The 14,896-nt window shown below is 46.7% G+C and overlaps 1 protein-coding gene across 3 annotated transcripts in view; it reads right to left on the bottom strand.

Moving 5' to 3' along the window:
- Positions 1-14,896, bottom strand: part of TNFAIP8 (TNF alpha induced protein 8) — a 111,730-nt gene that overhangs the window by 57,772 nt on the left and 39,062 nt on the right. Inside the window, exon 2 of one of the 3 annotated variants that reach the window (XM_019795525.2) lies at positions 1,807-1,983. The exons of 1 other annotated variant lie outside the window; for it this stretch is intronic. In XM_019795525.2, the coding sequence (XP_019651084.1) occupies positions 1,807-1,819 (13 nt within the window). In that variant the 5' untranslated portion in view covers positions 1,820-1,983. Of the gene's footprint in view, positions 1-1,806; positions 1,984-2,019; positions 2,252-14,896 lie in introns of those variants that run through there. One more of the 3 variants, XM_019795526.2, reaches the window with a different exon arrangement.

Below are 14,896 nucleotides of genomic sequence, written 5' to 3'. Positions count from 1 at the left end.
TTTTTCTCATGAACAGGGATCTCTATCTGCTCTTGTCACTGGTGTATTCCCAGTACCCGAAGAGAGCCTGATCGGTAACAGGAACTCAGGATGGATGCAAGGGAGGCTGGGAGGGGTATGGCATGCCACTATGACCTCTACAGTGTCTTCCAGCTCTAAGGTCTGTGGGCTGTGCTGCCTCTGGTGGGAGGGCTATTCTCCGCCACTACTGTATCAGGATGGACTCCATGACCTCCAAACAAGGTCTATGAGAAATGCTTTCTATTGGGATTCAGCTCTATTTCCTAGAGTCAAAATTAACATCATTTGGGGGGCACACAGTTGCATGGATCTCTTCTAATTCCTTATTTAGAATTTCTGGGGAAAAAAAGAAAAGAGCTTCCCTACTGCTAAGACACCACGTGATTTAACCTAAGTGAAGAGGTGGCAGATGCATTTTAGCAGGCTCCACTAGATGGCAACATGGTCAGCGCCCACGGGTATCCAGGTGTGAAATTTACTAGCAACAAACACACAGGAGCAGCTCCCACAAGCCTCTCCTGTCCTCCTCCACACACAGCCCTCCCTTCTTCTTCCCTGGTAGCCTGGCGATTTTCAACCAGTAATTTACAATCTGCTCTCCTACAGTTCACGCTTACTCACTGAATATATCTGACTTAATCACTCCAGCCTTGGAAGCTTTACCTATGCGTCTTCTTTCTGCCAAAGCGTGATACTTACCTCCCTTTGAAACTTCCCCCCCCACCCCTGCAAGCACACTTCTTCCAGGAAACCTTCCCAAGCAAACCTGGCTCTGATCCCAACTGCATGTACGCCGTGAGATACAGTCACAGGCATATAACCGTTTTCAGATATTTGAGAGAATGTGCCTAGATACCTACATAAAGAAAGCAGACAGAATCACATGCACAGCTCTGAGCATCTGGTGTGCAAATGTACATTTAACATGCAGGTGACCACTCTCCATACAAAGGAAGAAGTCACGGCTCTAGGAAATTGCATTGGCTGCCAAAGTTCAATTAGTGGGCCAAGAAACTAGATACACTGATGCCTAGCTACGTCTTCCAATTTCTAATTCCCTCCTCCTATTCAGCTGAAGCTCCAGAAAGTCTACCGAGCAAACTTTAGATGAACGTCAACAAATATTGGGCATAGACGGGAACAAGGGTGCGAATCTCTATATAACTTTCAGGGCTATTTAAATTGTTCTATTTCAATGCTCAAAAAGTTTTCCAATTTACCACAAAAATAAAATTAAGTCTACTTGCAGAAGCTTTAACTATGGCTGAAAACAATCCCAAGACATGTTTTAAAAGTACAAAAGCCCATATATCTGTTAAGTGAAATTGCTTATGGTCTGTTAGGGAGAACAGTATTCTGACAAACACCTACACAACAGGACAATAGAAATAAACATCCCTATGTTTGCAGGCCACTGCCCGACGCACTGGGACCCAGAGACATCTCACAGTTAACAAACACACGGAAAAAGTAAAAAGGAGAAACTTTAAGTGAACCAGCTCTCCAATCTTCTCGGAGTCCCATTTCTGAAGCATTGGATCCTTCCTTTGTTTACAGAGGGAACAATCTACATGCAAACTTCAGATGCCATGTTTTTCCACCCACAGTATTCGTACCTCCCTCAGCTTAAGACCAGGTCCCCACACCCCGTGGTAGAAAAAAGAAAAGCAGTGATTTGGTTGACACAAGCACTTTAAAGCCGCGACGGAATGTTATTCCCTTGCAGACAGCAACGCGGTCTTACTGAGGAATCTGAACGTGAGTCTGAGGGCCCTTCTAACTCACCTAGTTTCAGCATGTTCCCCCTGTCCTCGGCCAGGAGGACGGCTTCACGGTGTCTTGGTGGTCACTCGGCCTGGAGGAACGTACGCAGCCACTCTGCTGATACGGATTCTATGGTAGCTGTGTCGCCTTCAGAAGAGTCAGTCTTCCCAAGAATAATTCCCAAGAATTTATACCATCCTTTAAATAAAAAAAAAAAATCCACCGTACGCTTACCGAACGCACCGAAGATACTGGTCAACAAGAGTCACTTTAAAAGTCGTCTTGCTTGTTACTCTGGGAGCTGGGTTTCGTCATGCATAGTGGAATGCATTAGGTAGCCTTTAATTGTGAATCCAGAGAGGTCCCCGCATCCACAACGGGGAGAGACTGGTTGCTGCCTGCGCTTGCTGCCCGTAAACGAGGGCTCCACAGAAACACAGGGATTACCTGTGATAGGCGAACAGGAGATGTTTTCGAAGTCAAGCAGAAACAGGAAGTCTTAAGGTTTCAACATGCTAAAAAAGAGGAGCCGATACTTAAAAAAAAAAAAAAAAAAGCAGCAGCTCCAATCATAGATGCCGCCTGGGGAAAAAAAAAATTAAAAAAGCTCTTCATTCCTACCTGGCCAGTATAAACATGAATGTCTATTAATAGTAACTACTGCTCAGAGGTATTCTTGTTCTCAGGAGAAGTACAGAACAGAGTTGGACAACGTTGTAACTGAAACCCATTAGCCTTTCACTTTTGAAGAGAGTAGGGGGTCTTTATAAAGAATGCGACTGTATCCAGGCATACACAATGCACACATGTCCGTACAGAAAGATATATGTGTATATACGATCTAATAGTCTCTTCAGAAGCTTGTTGATTTACCTGAGCTTTGGGCAGTTACCACGACCCACAAACTGTTCCCTTATCCAACCCCACTGGACAAGATTCTACCAACCCTGCAAGGCCCACTTCCAAGTGCACCACCTCTGTGAAGACCTTGAGTGTCCTAACAAGGTATGCAGGATCTCAACTTCCCCCTTCAACCTCCATGGCACCTCCCTTGAACTTCCCTGGTAAGACTTTCTGGGTACCTATCACAGTTGTCCGTTTATTATCTTTAGTGGCCTATCCATCTTATCCCCAACTACATGGTAAGTTTCTTGATTTTGTTTTTATTCTCCATAGCAATGACACTATCCTGAGGCTACCAGGTACTCAGCAAGAAAGATACCAAGGGGAAAGCAATGGACGAATACTCTGGAGTCTACTAGTCCTGGTTCATATTCCAGCTCCGCCACTTCCTGGTTTTACAGAACTGCAAGTCACGTCACCTCTCTGAGCAATTTTATCCTCTTGTCAAATGCGAATACCGTCATCTACTTCCTAGAATTGCTGTCAGGATATAAAGAGAGCCGCGGGGACAAATAACACCTTGCCTGATGCACGGTGAGGGCTCAAAGAGCAGCAAGCGTTATGGTTGACCTGAATTATAAACCAAACACCTACTACTGATTCGGGGAGGAGGCTGAAAGAGATAACCAGGTCCGCACCACTTTACCAATGCGTTATCCATTCCTTATGGTCTGTAGCCCACGTTATCGTGTGACTAACTCATGATGGTTTGAAGCTTACACCTGAGAAACCATCCTTATGCGTTCCTTGTGTTATCTCCCCAAATTCTCACTGGCCCCTTCATGCTATGACAAATTTGTCAGAGACAAGGGTCACAGGAGATGCAGACAGACGACGCTCCTCCCCTTGGAAGGACAGGATTCTGAATCACAACGACTTTGCCCACCCTAACCCATTGGCAATTCCAAGCTCCATGGTGTAAAGAGCAGACAGGCCACATCTACACAGAAGAACTGGTCTCTCACATTTCCTTAAAATGTGGTCTTGGTGGTAGATGTGGCTAGGTGGCTACCAAGAACTAGTCTGTCCACTACAGCTGGAGAGGATGGAGCTGTGCCGTGAAGGCCTAGGAAGGGAAGCCTAGAGGAGGGGGCATCCGCCACCAGAGCAAACTGCCGCCAAAATGGCGGCAAGGCCCTCATGGGTCCAGATTCCACTTTGCTAAGGCAATTTGTGCTCAGGAATGCACCTGGCTATCTTTTCTGGGGCGCACAGCTCTTCAGCGGAGGCAAGGTGCCGGTCAGCATCCCACCCCCCTCAATCACCAGCTCCTAGCACGGCTGAAGATTAGAAGTGCTCTGGAGTTTCACCAGGAGGCTAAGTAAGTTAGGCAAGTCAGGGTCCATCTTCTCTGGTATTTCTTCACCATCTATGGGCAACCACATGACTCCGGGACACCAGATTCTCCTCCTCAGTAGGCATGTGCCCCAGGTTATCTAGGCCTCTCGGAGCAAGGCGCTATCACTTACATCATTTCACGGTCCCCACACCCAGAGAAAGTGGGTGGCAATCCCAGTTTCCGCAGAGACTGGCAGAGCAAAAGAGGTTAAGCAGCAGAGTCAACAGGACACTGCAAGCCCTACCCTCCCAGAACCATCTCCAGAGCGCACAGTCTCTCTGGCCTAGTTTCATCGACTGCGTATTATGGACCCCAAGAAAAATACTAACAGTTAACCACATCCTGATCAGCTGCACATTCAACACAATCAGCACAACCATCGTTAGATTTGTGCCTGCATGACCAAGATACCTGCATCTATTTACTTCACCTCATTTTAGAGCTTTAGAGACAGAACTGGAGATGTTTACAAAACACCTTGACCTTCACACTCTGGCATTTCCAAGATGCTCCCTAGTCCCTAGGGTAGGCTGCCATGGCTGCCAAGAAGAGTGGTGATCCCCTTCCCCTTTAGATCCTCTCCGAATCTCCTCTCCTCTGCCTCCTCCAGCCACCTCAACTCTTTCAGTGGCCTCCCCAAAACCATGGCCCCCACCAGAGCTACTCCTCAATTGGACTTGCTTCTCCTTGTCCCTCTGCTGTTCTTCAAGGATGAAGAAGTCAGGGGCAAAGCGGGGAAGAAAGCGGGCTGAGTGGCAGTTATTCCAGGAGAGTCAGTGCCTGAGCTTGGAAAGGTGTTCCAGAAGCATCTCACAGATGCTGCCATCGAGAGGGCAGGTGGTCAGACCCACCCTTTCTCACCAGGGAGGCTCGGCACTGGCAGAGAAGTACACGGTTCATGCCTAGACAAAGATGGGAAAATCCCACCGGTGTCAAGCACCCTCTCGATGCCTAGAAGCATGCATGATGTTCTCCCCAATTCACTCAGTCCTCCCCGAAACCCTGGGTGGTGGGCGCCATGATCCCCAGGTTACAGGTGAAGAGCGTGAGCTCCACACGCTCCATACCTGTAATGTGCCCACTCAGTGAAATGCCAGCCTATGAACCCAGGTATGTCTTCATATCATATTCATGAAAGTGTCCTTGGTTGACCAGACAGAAAGCACAAACAGCTCAGCATCTAGAAAATAAAAGGAACACCTGGCAGCCCACCTTTCACAGCCAGGAGAGCAGTGAGTGCGACAGTGTGAGCTGGAGACCTGGTGCGGGGGGTGGAGTGGGGGGAAGCGCTGGCATCAGAGACAGGACTTGGGGGGGGGGTGACTTCTCAAATCTGTTCCCATGTCTGCTGCCGTTCACAGTCCCCCACCCCCGAAACAAGCTGCATAAAAAAATAAGCATGGGGTGGCAGACTTTTCTATCACATCATATGTGTTCCTATGTTTTAAGCATAAATTTTATAAAATGCTACTCAGAGCCCCTCCCCCCCATAAAAGACCATCTTTCCCTTTTCTTTGTTGAAATTCACCTAACTTCCGATATCATCCAACCTTACTGCACAAGCAAGGAAAGTGAAGCAGCCCAAGGAAGCCAAAAGCCCTGCCCCTAATCGCACCTCTAGCTGGTAAACAGCATAGCTGTAGTGAGGACTGGATCCTAGGACTCCAGAAGGAGCATTTATGTCTGTCTTCCTCAGACACAGGCTCCAAGCTCTCTTCACACCCGCACCACCAATGAAAACACTAGATCAGCATTTACAAGGCAAAATAAGAAAAAAAAAGACCTAACCACCACCGAGCGTCTGCTGCAATAAATATGCTGGCACTTGAATGTGGTTTGCTTTCTGCTGAATCGAACATAAATGGAATCCTGACACTTTCTAGCATTCTTCCACTGCAAACCTTCATGTGAAACTGAGCGTGAGCCTTGGCGACAGAATACTGAACAAATCAAACTTTCTATTTGCCAAGAAAAACTCTCCAATTGCACAGTCAATTTCTCTATAAATTTCTGGAATTTCTAGTTAATATGCAACATATGATATTTCCGGAGCTGAATTCCTCCGCATCCCTCCCCTGCCAAACCTGATTATTTTTCTCTGTGTTTTAATCTCTCTGCCTTTCACTACCTCCCGCCCCCGGCCGTGGTCACTGCGGGTTCCTCTCTCGGCTTGGATGGTCACTCATTCACCATGTCTCGCTGCCCTGCCCGCTGTGTGTCCGCTGTTCTCCTTTTCATTTGGATTCTGTCAAACCCTTTGGTTTAGAGGTGGCACAAGCTGGTTTCTTGAAAAGACAACTTTCCAGGGAATGCCAGCAAGCAGTTCTACTGGTCCTTACTCCTTTAGAGGATAGACAGCTTTGTCATTATGCAGGGTTGTTTTTTTTTTTTAAGATTTTATATATTTATTTGTCAGAGAGAGAGAGTGACAGCAGGAGCGGGGAGAAGGACAAAGGCAGAGGGAGAAGCAGACTCCCTGCTGAGCAGGGAGCCTGACACAGGACTGATCCCAGGACCCTGAGATCATGACCTGAGCCGAAGGTAGACGCTTCACCAACTGAGCCACCCAGATGTCCCTATCATTATGCAGTTTAACCCCCATGGTTATTTTCAAACCTAAAGTAAAAAAAACCAAAAACAAAAAACAAAAAACCCCATAACTTTCAGAAATTTATCCATTTAGAGAGTAATCAGAAACTACAGCATGTCTTGAGTAAAGTTTCTCAGATTTTTCCCATCAGGAAAAACACGTGCCACGTTTGACAGTTTGCAGGGAGGGCGTGCTGTGTCACCGGGGTCTGGGTGACATTTGTACCCAGAGTACTGTGCTCATGCAGCCAACACACACTCTCCCACCTTCCTCAGCCTCACAACTGAACAAATTTACCCCACGGCAAGCTGACACCAAACAGGCTCCTTCCACAGGTGACGGGGAGTAGCCATGGCCAGCAAGCTGCCTCTCAGCCCCTGGGGAGGGACGGGAGCCCCCCTTTCCCTTCCCACTCGGCAGTCAGATGAGAAGGGGGCCATGGGAATCTGAGGCTGCTATCCTGTGGCTTATTTCTGGCCCCCCCTGCCTCTCTCTTCCCATCACCAGAAGCCCTTCAGGGCAAGGGAGGGCACATGAGCTGGTTCAGTCTGCAAAGTGCTCAGTAAGACAGCAGAGGGGTGAACCCAAACTAAAATCCTATGCTCCTGCCCCGTGGAATGGCTTCTCCTCTGGGGCTCCGGATCTCACCTACCCATTGGTCATGCAGACTGGAAACCTCAGTGTCTCTGTGGGCCCCTCGCTCCCCCTACCAGCCTCCAAACCGTTCTGTTCCTCTGCCTGTGAAATGCACCCTCTTTCTTCCTCGTCACCCGCTTCCAGCCAGGCCTCATGCTCTGGCTGGAACTGCTCCTTCCACTTAGCGGCTCTCCCAGGACACCTTCTCACAGTGCAGCTCCGTCTCCTAATACCACCGTCTGTGCCTAGAACTGTGCCTAGTTTAAGAAGGGCTTCCACATCCTTATTTATGTGCCATCCTCTGCACGGGCCTCGAGGTGGCCCCCGGGGTGGCCCCCAGTCCTGGCCACAGCCGGCTTCCCGCTGTCCTCCCTCTAGACCTCCGCTCACTGGCACTCCCTGGCCTCTCGTGTCCTTTCCGCCATCGTCAGTCACAAACCAGGGCCAGTGTCCCGAGGCTCAGCTCACACAAGGCCTGCAGGACGCTAGGAGCTGGAGGCCAGCTCCCACTCCTGTCTCCCTTGGAAGACACTTGGAAACTCTGGCCTAGCATTTAGCACATTTTGCTCCAAGGGACAGCCACTGCTGTCCCCGTTTCCTCCTCCGCACTCCACTATACCATCACAGACGACGGGGAGATCTCTCCATTCATTCAACAGCATCAACCTGTGTTTATCCAGTACCTAGGGCATGCCAGGTACTGACTGAGATGCCGGGAACAGAATGGGAAGGAAAATACACAAGGTTGCCTGAGCTATGAAATTAACATTCGATGGAAGAAAGAGACAGCAACCAACAAAACACATAAATCACTGAGGACAGATGGTGAGAGGTGCCAGACTGGAAATGAACAGGGAGTGGTGACCGAGACCACTCTGGCAGAGATGGCATGGGAGGAGTGTGCCAAGAACCAGAGAAAGAGCAGGCCAGGCGGCAGGAGAAACAGGTGCACCAGCCCAGGACAGGAAAAGCTGAGCACGCCACAGGGAAAGCCGCAGAAAGGGGGCCGGTGGGCTGCATGCTGGAAGCACGGGAAAGAAGGGTGTGAGAAGCAGATGGGAGTCAGGCAAAGGCCCGACTAGATAGTGCCATATGGGACACGGTGAGCGGTATATATGGTGAGAATGCAAAACAGGACAAATGTCTGGAAGGCAGAGTGGCAGTAAAGATCAAAACCTGAAAACTCCACGTCCTTTGAACCACTTCCAGGAATATATCCAATGAAACAGGGACAAGTGTGGGCAGCTGTAATCCAAGGCAGTTGTGTGGTATTCTAATAATGCTGGAGACTGAAAGCAGCCCCAGTACCTGACTGGGGGATGGGTTAAGTGAATTACGGCAGGTCAGTATCATGGCATGTGATACAGTCTTTCAAACTGACCATGTCAAGTAATTAATAACGTGAGAACTCTTTGCAAAGCCTACAAAGCAACAGACAGAAGAAATTTTATTAAGAACCATGTAATTTTTGTAGAGAAAAACTAGAGGTGTACAGGAAACGCTTGGAGTGATATTCTCCGACGTTTTCTCCTGGGTGGCGAAATTAAGGAGTACCTGTCCCCGCCCCCCACCCCATTTTTCATTCTTTCGGTTAAATGATGGTTGATATACTACACAAGCATGTGATACTCTTGTAATAAACAAATGGAAAGAAAAGGTTTTTAAAAACCTGTGAGTAACAAGGAGGCATAGCAGGGTAGGTATCCTAGGAGATCAAAAACTAAATAGAGGCAGTTGATCCGAAGATGGGCCAGGGCAATCTTCTGTCTTTTTAGGGAATCTTCAAAGCAAAACAGAAAAACAAACCATAAAAACTCCCCAGAACTTAGGGCAGGAAGTGTGCCATTCCCTTCTTGCTTATCCCTCTGACTCAGCACTGACTGTTGGCCCTTCTAAGCAGCGTCATGAAGAGGTTACAGATAGGAGTTTGAAGAGGACTGAGACATGGAAACCTCACCCAGGAGCTCCCAGCTCTGCGGGTAGAGTCTGAAACACAGAACCGAATCTTCTGAAGGAAAAAAACCCTTTCCAATTCTCCTTTTGATTCATGACAACAGAGACCGAGAAAGTTCCCCATATGTTACTACAGGTTAAACATGATTAAGTTCTTGTCTGTTCCTTTTCAATCAGATCGGCTACAGATAAGACCCAAGCCACACCGTTGTGTTCCAGCCTCCTTCCCAAACAGGTTTGAAAATGCAGTCAACAGTTTGGACAAGTCCCAGCACGTCTCAGGCATTCGGATCCTGGCTTACGCGTGCCCATGTTGAAAAAGTTCACTGCAGAGGCTCGTCTGCCTTCCTGCGTCCCTGGGTCATGAAGGTGGTTTGCTTCCTCTGCACTGTTTGGCCAGCCTCCGAAGCTCAGCCCTCCACGGCCATTCAAAGAGCACAGACTGCAAATGATTTGCTAGCAGACGTCTACATACTTCTCTTAACTCCATTTTTTTTAAAAAAAATAATCCCCTGGAAACTACGGAGCTGAGGGAAACCCATACACAGGGACTATACGACAACACAGAAATTTCTGACTCTGGAAATCTTTTTCAGTTTTTAAGGCAAGGTAAATCAGAACTGGAAGACGGTGACGATTATCCAGGGCTACTGCCTTCCCACATTTATTCAACAAATATTTATTGAGGTCTTACTGTGCCCCGTGGTAGCCCTGAGGATGCGTAATAAACAAGGGGCCAGAGGAGGTCATGTGCATGTATTCGGGTAATGGGCCGGGGGGTGTGGAAGGAGGAAGGCAGATACTTCCAAGAAATTCCAACAGGTACAGGTTACCTGAGAGCAGGTTATTAAGGATCCTTCCTCTAAGCACTGTTTTAATTAAAACTCCAATAAGGCATCTGAGGCCAAGGATGACACCGTCAGATGGGCATTTCATAAAGACCAATCACCGTACAGGAAGCCAGACTGCTGTGGGGGGGAGGGGAGGGCACAGCATGTGTCTTTGAAGTAATCTAGGTGAGAGGTGATGGAGGTTTGGTCTTGGTCGGTGGCAGCAGATAGTGACAAGCAGTGTATAGATTCTACAGCTATTTCATGTTGGCAATATTGATCACAGTGGCAACTGATGGGGCATAAGGAGGAGGTAGAGGGAGACGCCTTACAGGTCTCAGGTTCGTCAACTGCAGAATTCACCGGGAGGAAACTGCAAGAGAGGGTACGTTCACCTCATTTCACATTGAATTGAGCAGGTAGGATGACCAAGGAAGAGAATGGAATCAAAGAACAGCCGAAAAGTCAGACCAAGGCCAACACTGAAGCGACAGAGAAGAGGGAGGGGGGCTGCACAGGAGATGAAAGGGAACAGAGAGAGAAGCAAGAAGATAACCAGGAGAGTAGATCATCAAGGAAAATGGGCAGGACTTGCTAGTGGATTAGCTGTGTAGCCCCAAGGGAAGGGGGAGGGGGACTCAAGAGGTCACGGAGGCTTTGAGACTGGGAGCTGTATAGCCAATGTGTTGACTGAGAAGGGCAAACCCAGGGGAGGAGCAGGTTTGGGGGGGCAGAGGGAGAGGGTGAAGTGAAGGAAGTGTAAAACAGACAACAGCATAATTGAGTCTGGCATTTGGGAAAGATGAATTACATACATTAATTGGGAGTCCCTAACTGGTATTTGGTATTGATTCCACGGGACTAGATAAAATTGCCTGGATTCTCAATCTGGGCCACACATTCGTAGAGTTAGGTAACAAAAACAAACGAATGAAACATTTTAACAACTGATGTTCATGGTCTTCCTTGGGGATTCTGAATTAATTAAAAAGGACCTGCCTGTGCCCCCCGCCCCCCCCCCCATTTTTCACAGCCCAAGCCAGGTTAAGAACTACAGCCCAGGGAGTGTGGAGAAGAGCCAAGGACGGAGCTGGGGCACTTTAGAATGGAGAGAGCCTCCAAAGGGGAGGTGGTGGAAAAGAGGAAGCCAAGTGAAGAAGACGTTTTAAGGAGAGGGAGGGATGGATGATGCAAAATATGGCGGAGACTACAAGGATGGAGAAGCTGCCATGAGATTTGTTAAAAAGGAGGTCTCTGGTTTTGGAGAGTGGAGGGGTGAGAAGGGGCACTGAGAAGAGGAGACTGTATACAGAGACAACTTTTTTGGGGTTTCCACACCAGTGGAGAGCAGAGAAGCAGGGCGGGAGCTGGCAGGCTACTCTGGGTTGAGGACTTCTGTTTGTCATTTGCCTTCCAAGCAGTGGATCAGTGTTCTGATGCTGATGAAGATGTTCCCAAATGGAGAAAGAAGCTGATGTTGGAGAGGAAGGGGTATAATTGCAGAAGGACTTATAGAAGCTGGAGAGAAAAAAACCATTAGGCAGCCTGAACTCTTGAATCTGAAATCCCCCTTCAAATGCTGGTGTCTTCACTCTTTACTTTACAGCGATGTAATATGTCCTAAAAATCGCACAATGGCTAGACTGGAAAGGGATTTAAAGATCATCTGATCCAATGCTCATTCCCAGGTCCACTGCTCAAATTCCCATGTCCTGTCCCATTTGTGGTCTTCCTGACGACCCCCATTGGAAGGGAATTCCTACAGTTCTTCACTTGATCCACCCCTACCCTTCACCTTCATTAACTCTTTGGACACTCCCTGAAACGGGCTAGAATCTGTTTTCCCATATTTCGATCCACTGGCTCTGGTTATATGCCTTCAGTTCCCACAGAACATGTATGCTCACTCTTCTATGCCTTTCAAACTACAAACTCTTGCCCTACCCTTTAAATCCTTTATTCCCCAAACCAAATCAGTTCTTTTTACATGCATGGACAAACAGCTCCCCGTTCTAGGAAATATCTAGACAGGGCCTACCAATCAACCTAGTTAGTCTTCAATAGGATAAAGGTATAGGCAAACATATTGAAATAAAAGTTATAACCACATATATACAAAAACCCCCACAATAACCCTGGTTTCTAAGCAATCAAAATGGTTCCAGACTCTTTGTACTTCAAGATTTGGGCTGGATCTACTTGGTCCTTAAGCACTAAATTGATTCTCATCCTCCTATTCTGACCCCAATCCCAGAGAAGAACACCCACTCCCAACACAGACAAACACCGCCCCCCCCCAATATGGACACTCACTCAGGCCCTCAGGTAGGAGAATATTTGACCAATTATTATTAAGCACACCTGTTTTTAGCGAACTTTGTATTGGTCCTCATTACACTTGAATTTTAGGGGAAAAAAATCTCTATACCATAAGCGTGGATTAATTTCCTACATACTTCGTACAACAAAACTTCAAAGGCAGAGGAAAAACGTGAATGTTTACATATGCAAAAAGAACTCCCAAAAATGCAATTATAAATTAAGTTAAGGGCACAGCTACAAAAACCAGGCTTGGATAAGGGAGTCATTGCTAAAACTCAATGAAGAAACAGGATATGTTATTCCAACCCTGAAGTCTGGAATATTCACGCCAAATACCACATGAGCTGTTACTCTTCTAGCCTTAATTTAAAACATTCCAACCAGTAGGTGTAAAAGGAACACAGCACACAAGAGTATTGGCTTAGTGCCTCAAGTTACACTAAACTAGGCTCAACAAGTTTTATAGCTATTATACTAATTAATGCAAAATACACATGGGGGGATTGAAATGTTTACTGAATGAATAAACTGCATTACATTGGAGTCAGTTTATGCAATAGGGAGAAAACCCCAGGAGAAAACTGAAAAACGATTATAACCCCAGATTCATGCACATGAACTGAATTCTAGAACAAAAGCTTGACGTAGTTTACCTAGAGCATTACGGGTACCACTTGAAATCTCTTTAAAGGAACAAATTAAAAAAAGAAAAGAATCATCAATCAACCACCTGCATACTAAGATCAATGAATTCAGAGCAACTTCAAGAGCCCTACCTATTCACTTTCGTCAGTTTTTGGAAACACAGTTTTGAGTATATGTAATATGTTATATGCATATTCAATATTAAAACTCACGGCCTCGACTAAACGCTTTAATTTTTTTTGAAGATTTTATTCACTTATTTATTTGACAGAGAGAGAGAGAAAGAACACAAGCAGGCAGAGGGAGAGGGAGAAGCAGACTCCCCGCTGAGCCGGAAGCCCGATGCAGGACTCGATCCCAGGACCCTAGGATCATGACCTGAGCCGAAGGCAGATGCTCAACTGACTGAGCCACCCAGGCACCCCTCAACTAAACACTTTAAACTTCACAAGTGTATACAAACACAAAAACAACTTATTTATGGCAGAGATCTTTTAGTGTGTCACAAGTGGAAACTTGGATGTGTCCAGAGTAAGCCAGAGTTCATGAGATTAATGATTTGATATAATAAATACAGGTTAAAGTTAATCTGTTATAAAGGTGTTCCAGAATGTCTCACAATCAAAGAAAACTATGCTGTGCTAAAATAAAAAAATGCCTTTCCTAGCCTCCTCTTTTCCAGTGGAAAGGAAAGAAAAAGTCAAAGAACTCTTAACAGCACATAAAATCAGATTTTTTAGAGCCCATGCATAACCACTTTCAAATGGTTTATTCCCTCACTTTAGAAAACTTCATAGTAAAAAAACAAGCATCTCACAAGCTTATTTTGAAATCATTTATTTTGGCTAATTTTTATGGGTTTAATTTTCCTAACTTTGGTCTCCTTCCAAACCATTCAAGAACAATCAACTTGTGGAATCACAGGAAGAGATCCTGCCCCCAAAATTAGAACCAGGAGGTGCACCAGCTACAAACACAGGCCAGGACCACATCACTGGACCACATCATGGGACCACATCATAGGACCACCAGGACAGCAGGCGCGGAAGGGACTCAAGGGGAGAGGTACTCACGGAGCCATATCCCTTTCCTCATCTTGCTGGGGGGCCAAAAATGTAAACTTCTACAGGCTGTGATTTCCTCACCATGGGCATATACATTGCTCTGGCATATCCTATATTTTCAGTCTGGTGATTCTAGCGCATTGATTCTCAACCTCAGTACTCTTGACATTTTGAGCCTGACGATTATTCGTTATGGTGCAGCTATCCTGTGCATTGTAAATGTTAAGCAGCATCTACCCACTAGATACCAGTAACACACCCTTCCCCTAGTTGTGACAACCAAAAATATCTCCAGATATTGCCAAACGTCCCTTGGTGGGGGGAGGGGGAGGAGGGAGGGGGAGTGGCAAACTGCCCCTGGTTAAGAGCTACTGTTCTAAAGCTCTGATTCTTAGTTACACATGAGGAAGCACACAAGGGATTTTCAAAAATACTGATTTCAATTCTCACCCTGAGAGATTGTGATTTAGTTCATTTGGCCTAGGTCCAGGGCAGGAGAGGCAGACAAGTATGAGAATCTGTGCCCTAGAGTACATCAGTGACACCAAGTGAGTCCCAAATCCATGTCACGCAACACCAAAATGCCTTCTATTCCCCCGAATTCAAGTAGTCCTTATCTTGGTATCAGAATCGACTATGATGACAGTAAACAGAAAAAAGCAGAGGAAACAGAAAAAACAGGTTAATTGTAGCTCTGACCTGCAAACTTCTTTTCCCTTTTGACTGGACGGGAACTAGAGCATAAAGATTTATTGGAATCCCAGCACTGCCTCTCACAACGCTCTACAGTGTGGGGGATGGAGAGAGAAACCAAGCTTCAGAGGTAGGA

Source organism: Ailuropoda melanoleuca, chromosome 3 (genome assembly GCF_002007445.2).
Source record: "Ailuropoda melanoleuca isolate Jingjing chromosome 3, ASM200744v2, whole genome shotgun sequence".
Lineage (NCBI taxonomy): Eukaryota > Metazoa > Chordata > Mammalia > Carnivora > Ursidae > Ailuropoda > Ailuropoda melanoleuca.
The sequence above is the reverse complement of the archived record's forward strand: the minus strand, read 5'-3'. Positions and strand labels throughout refer to the sequence as shown.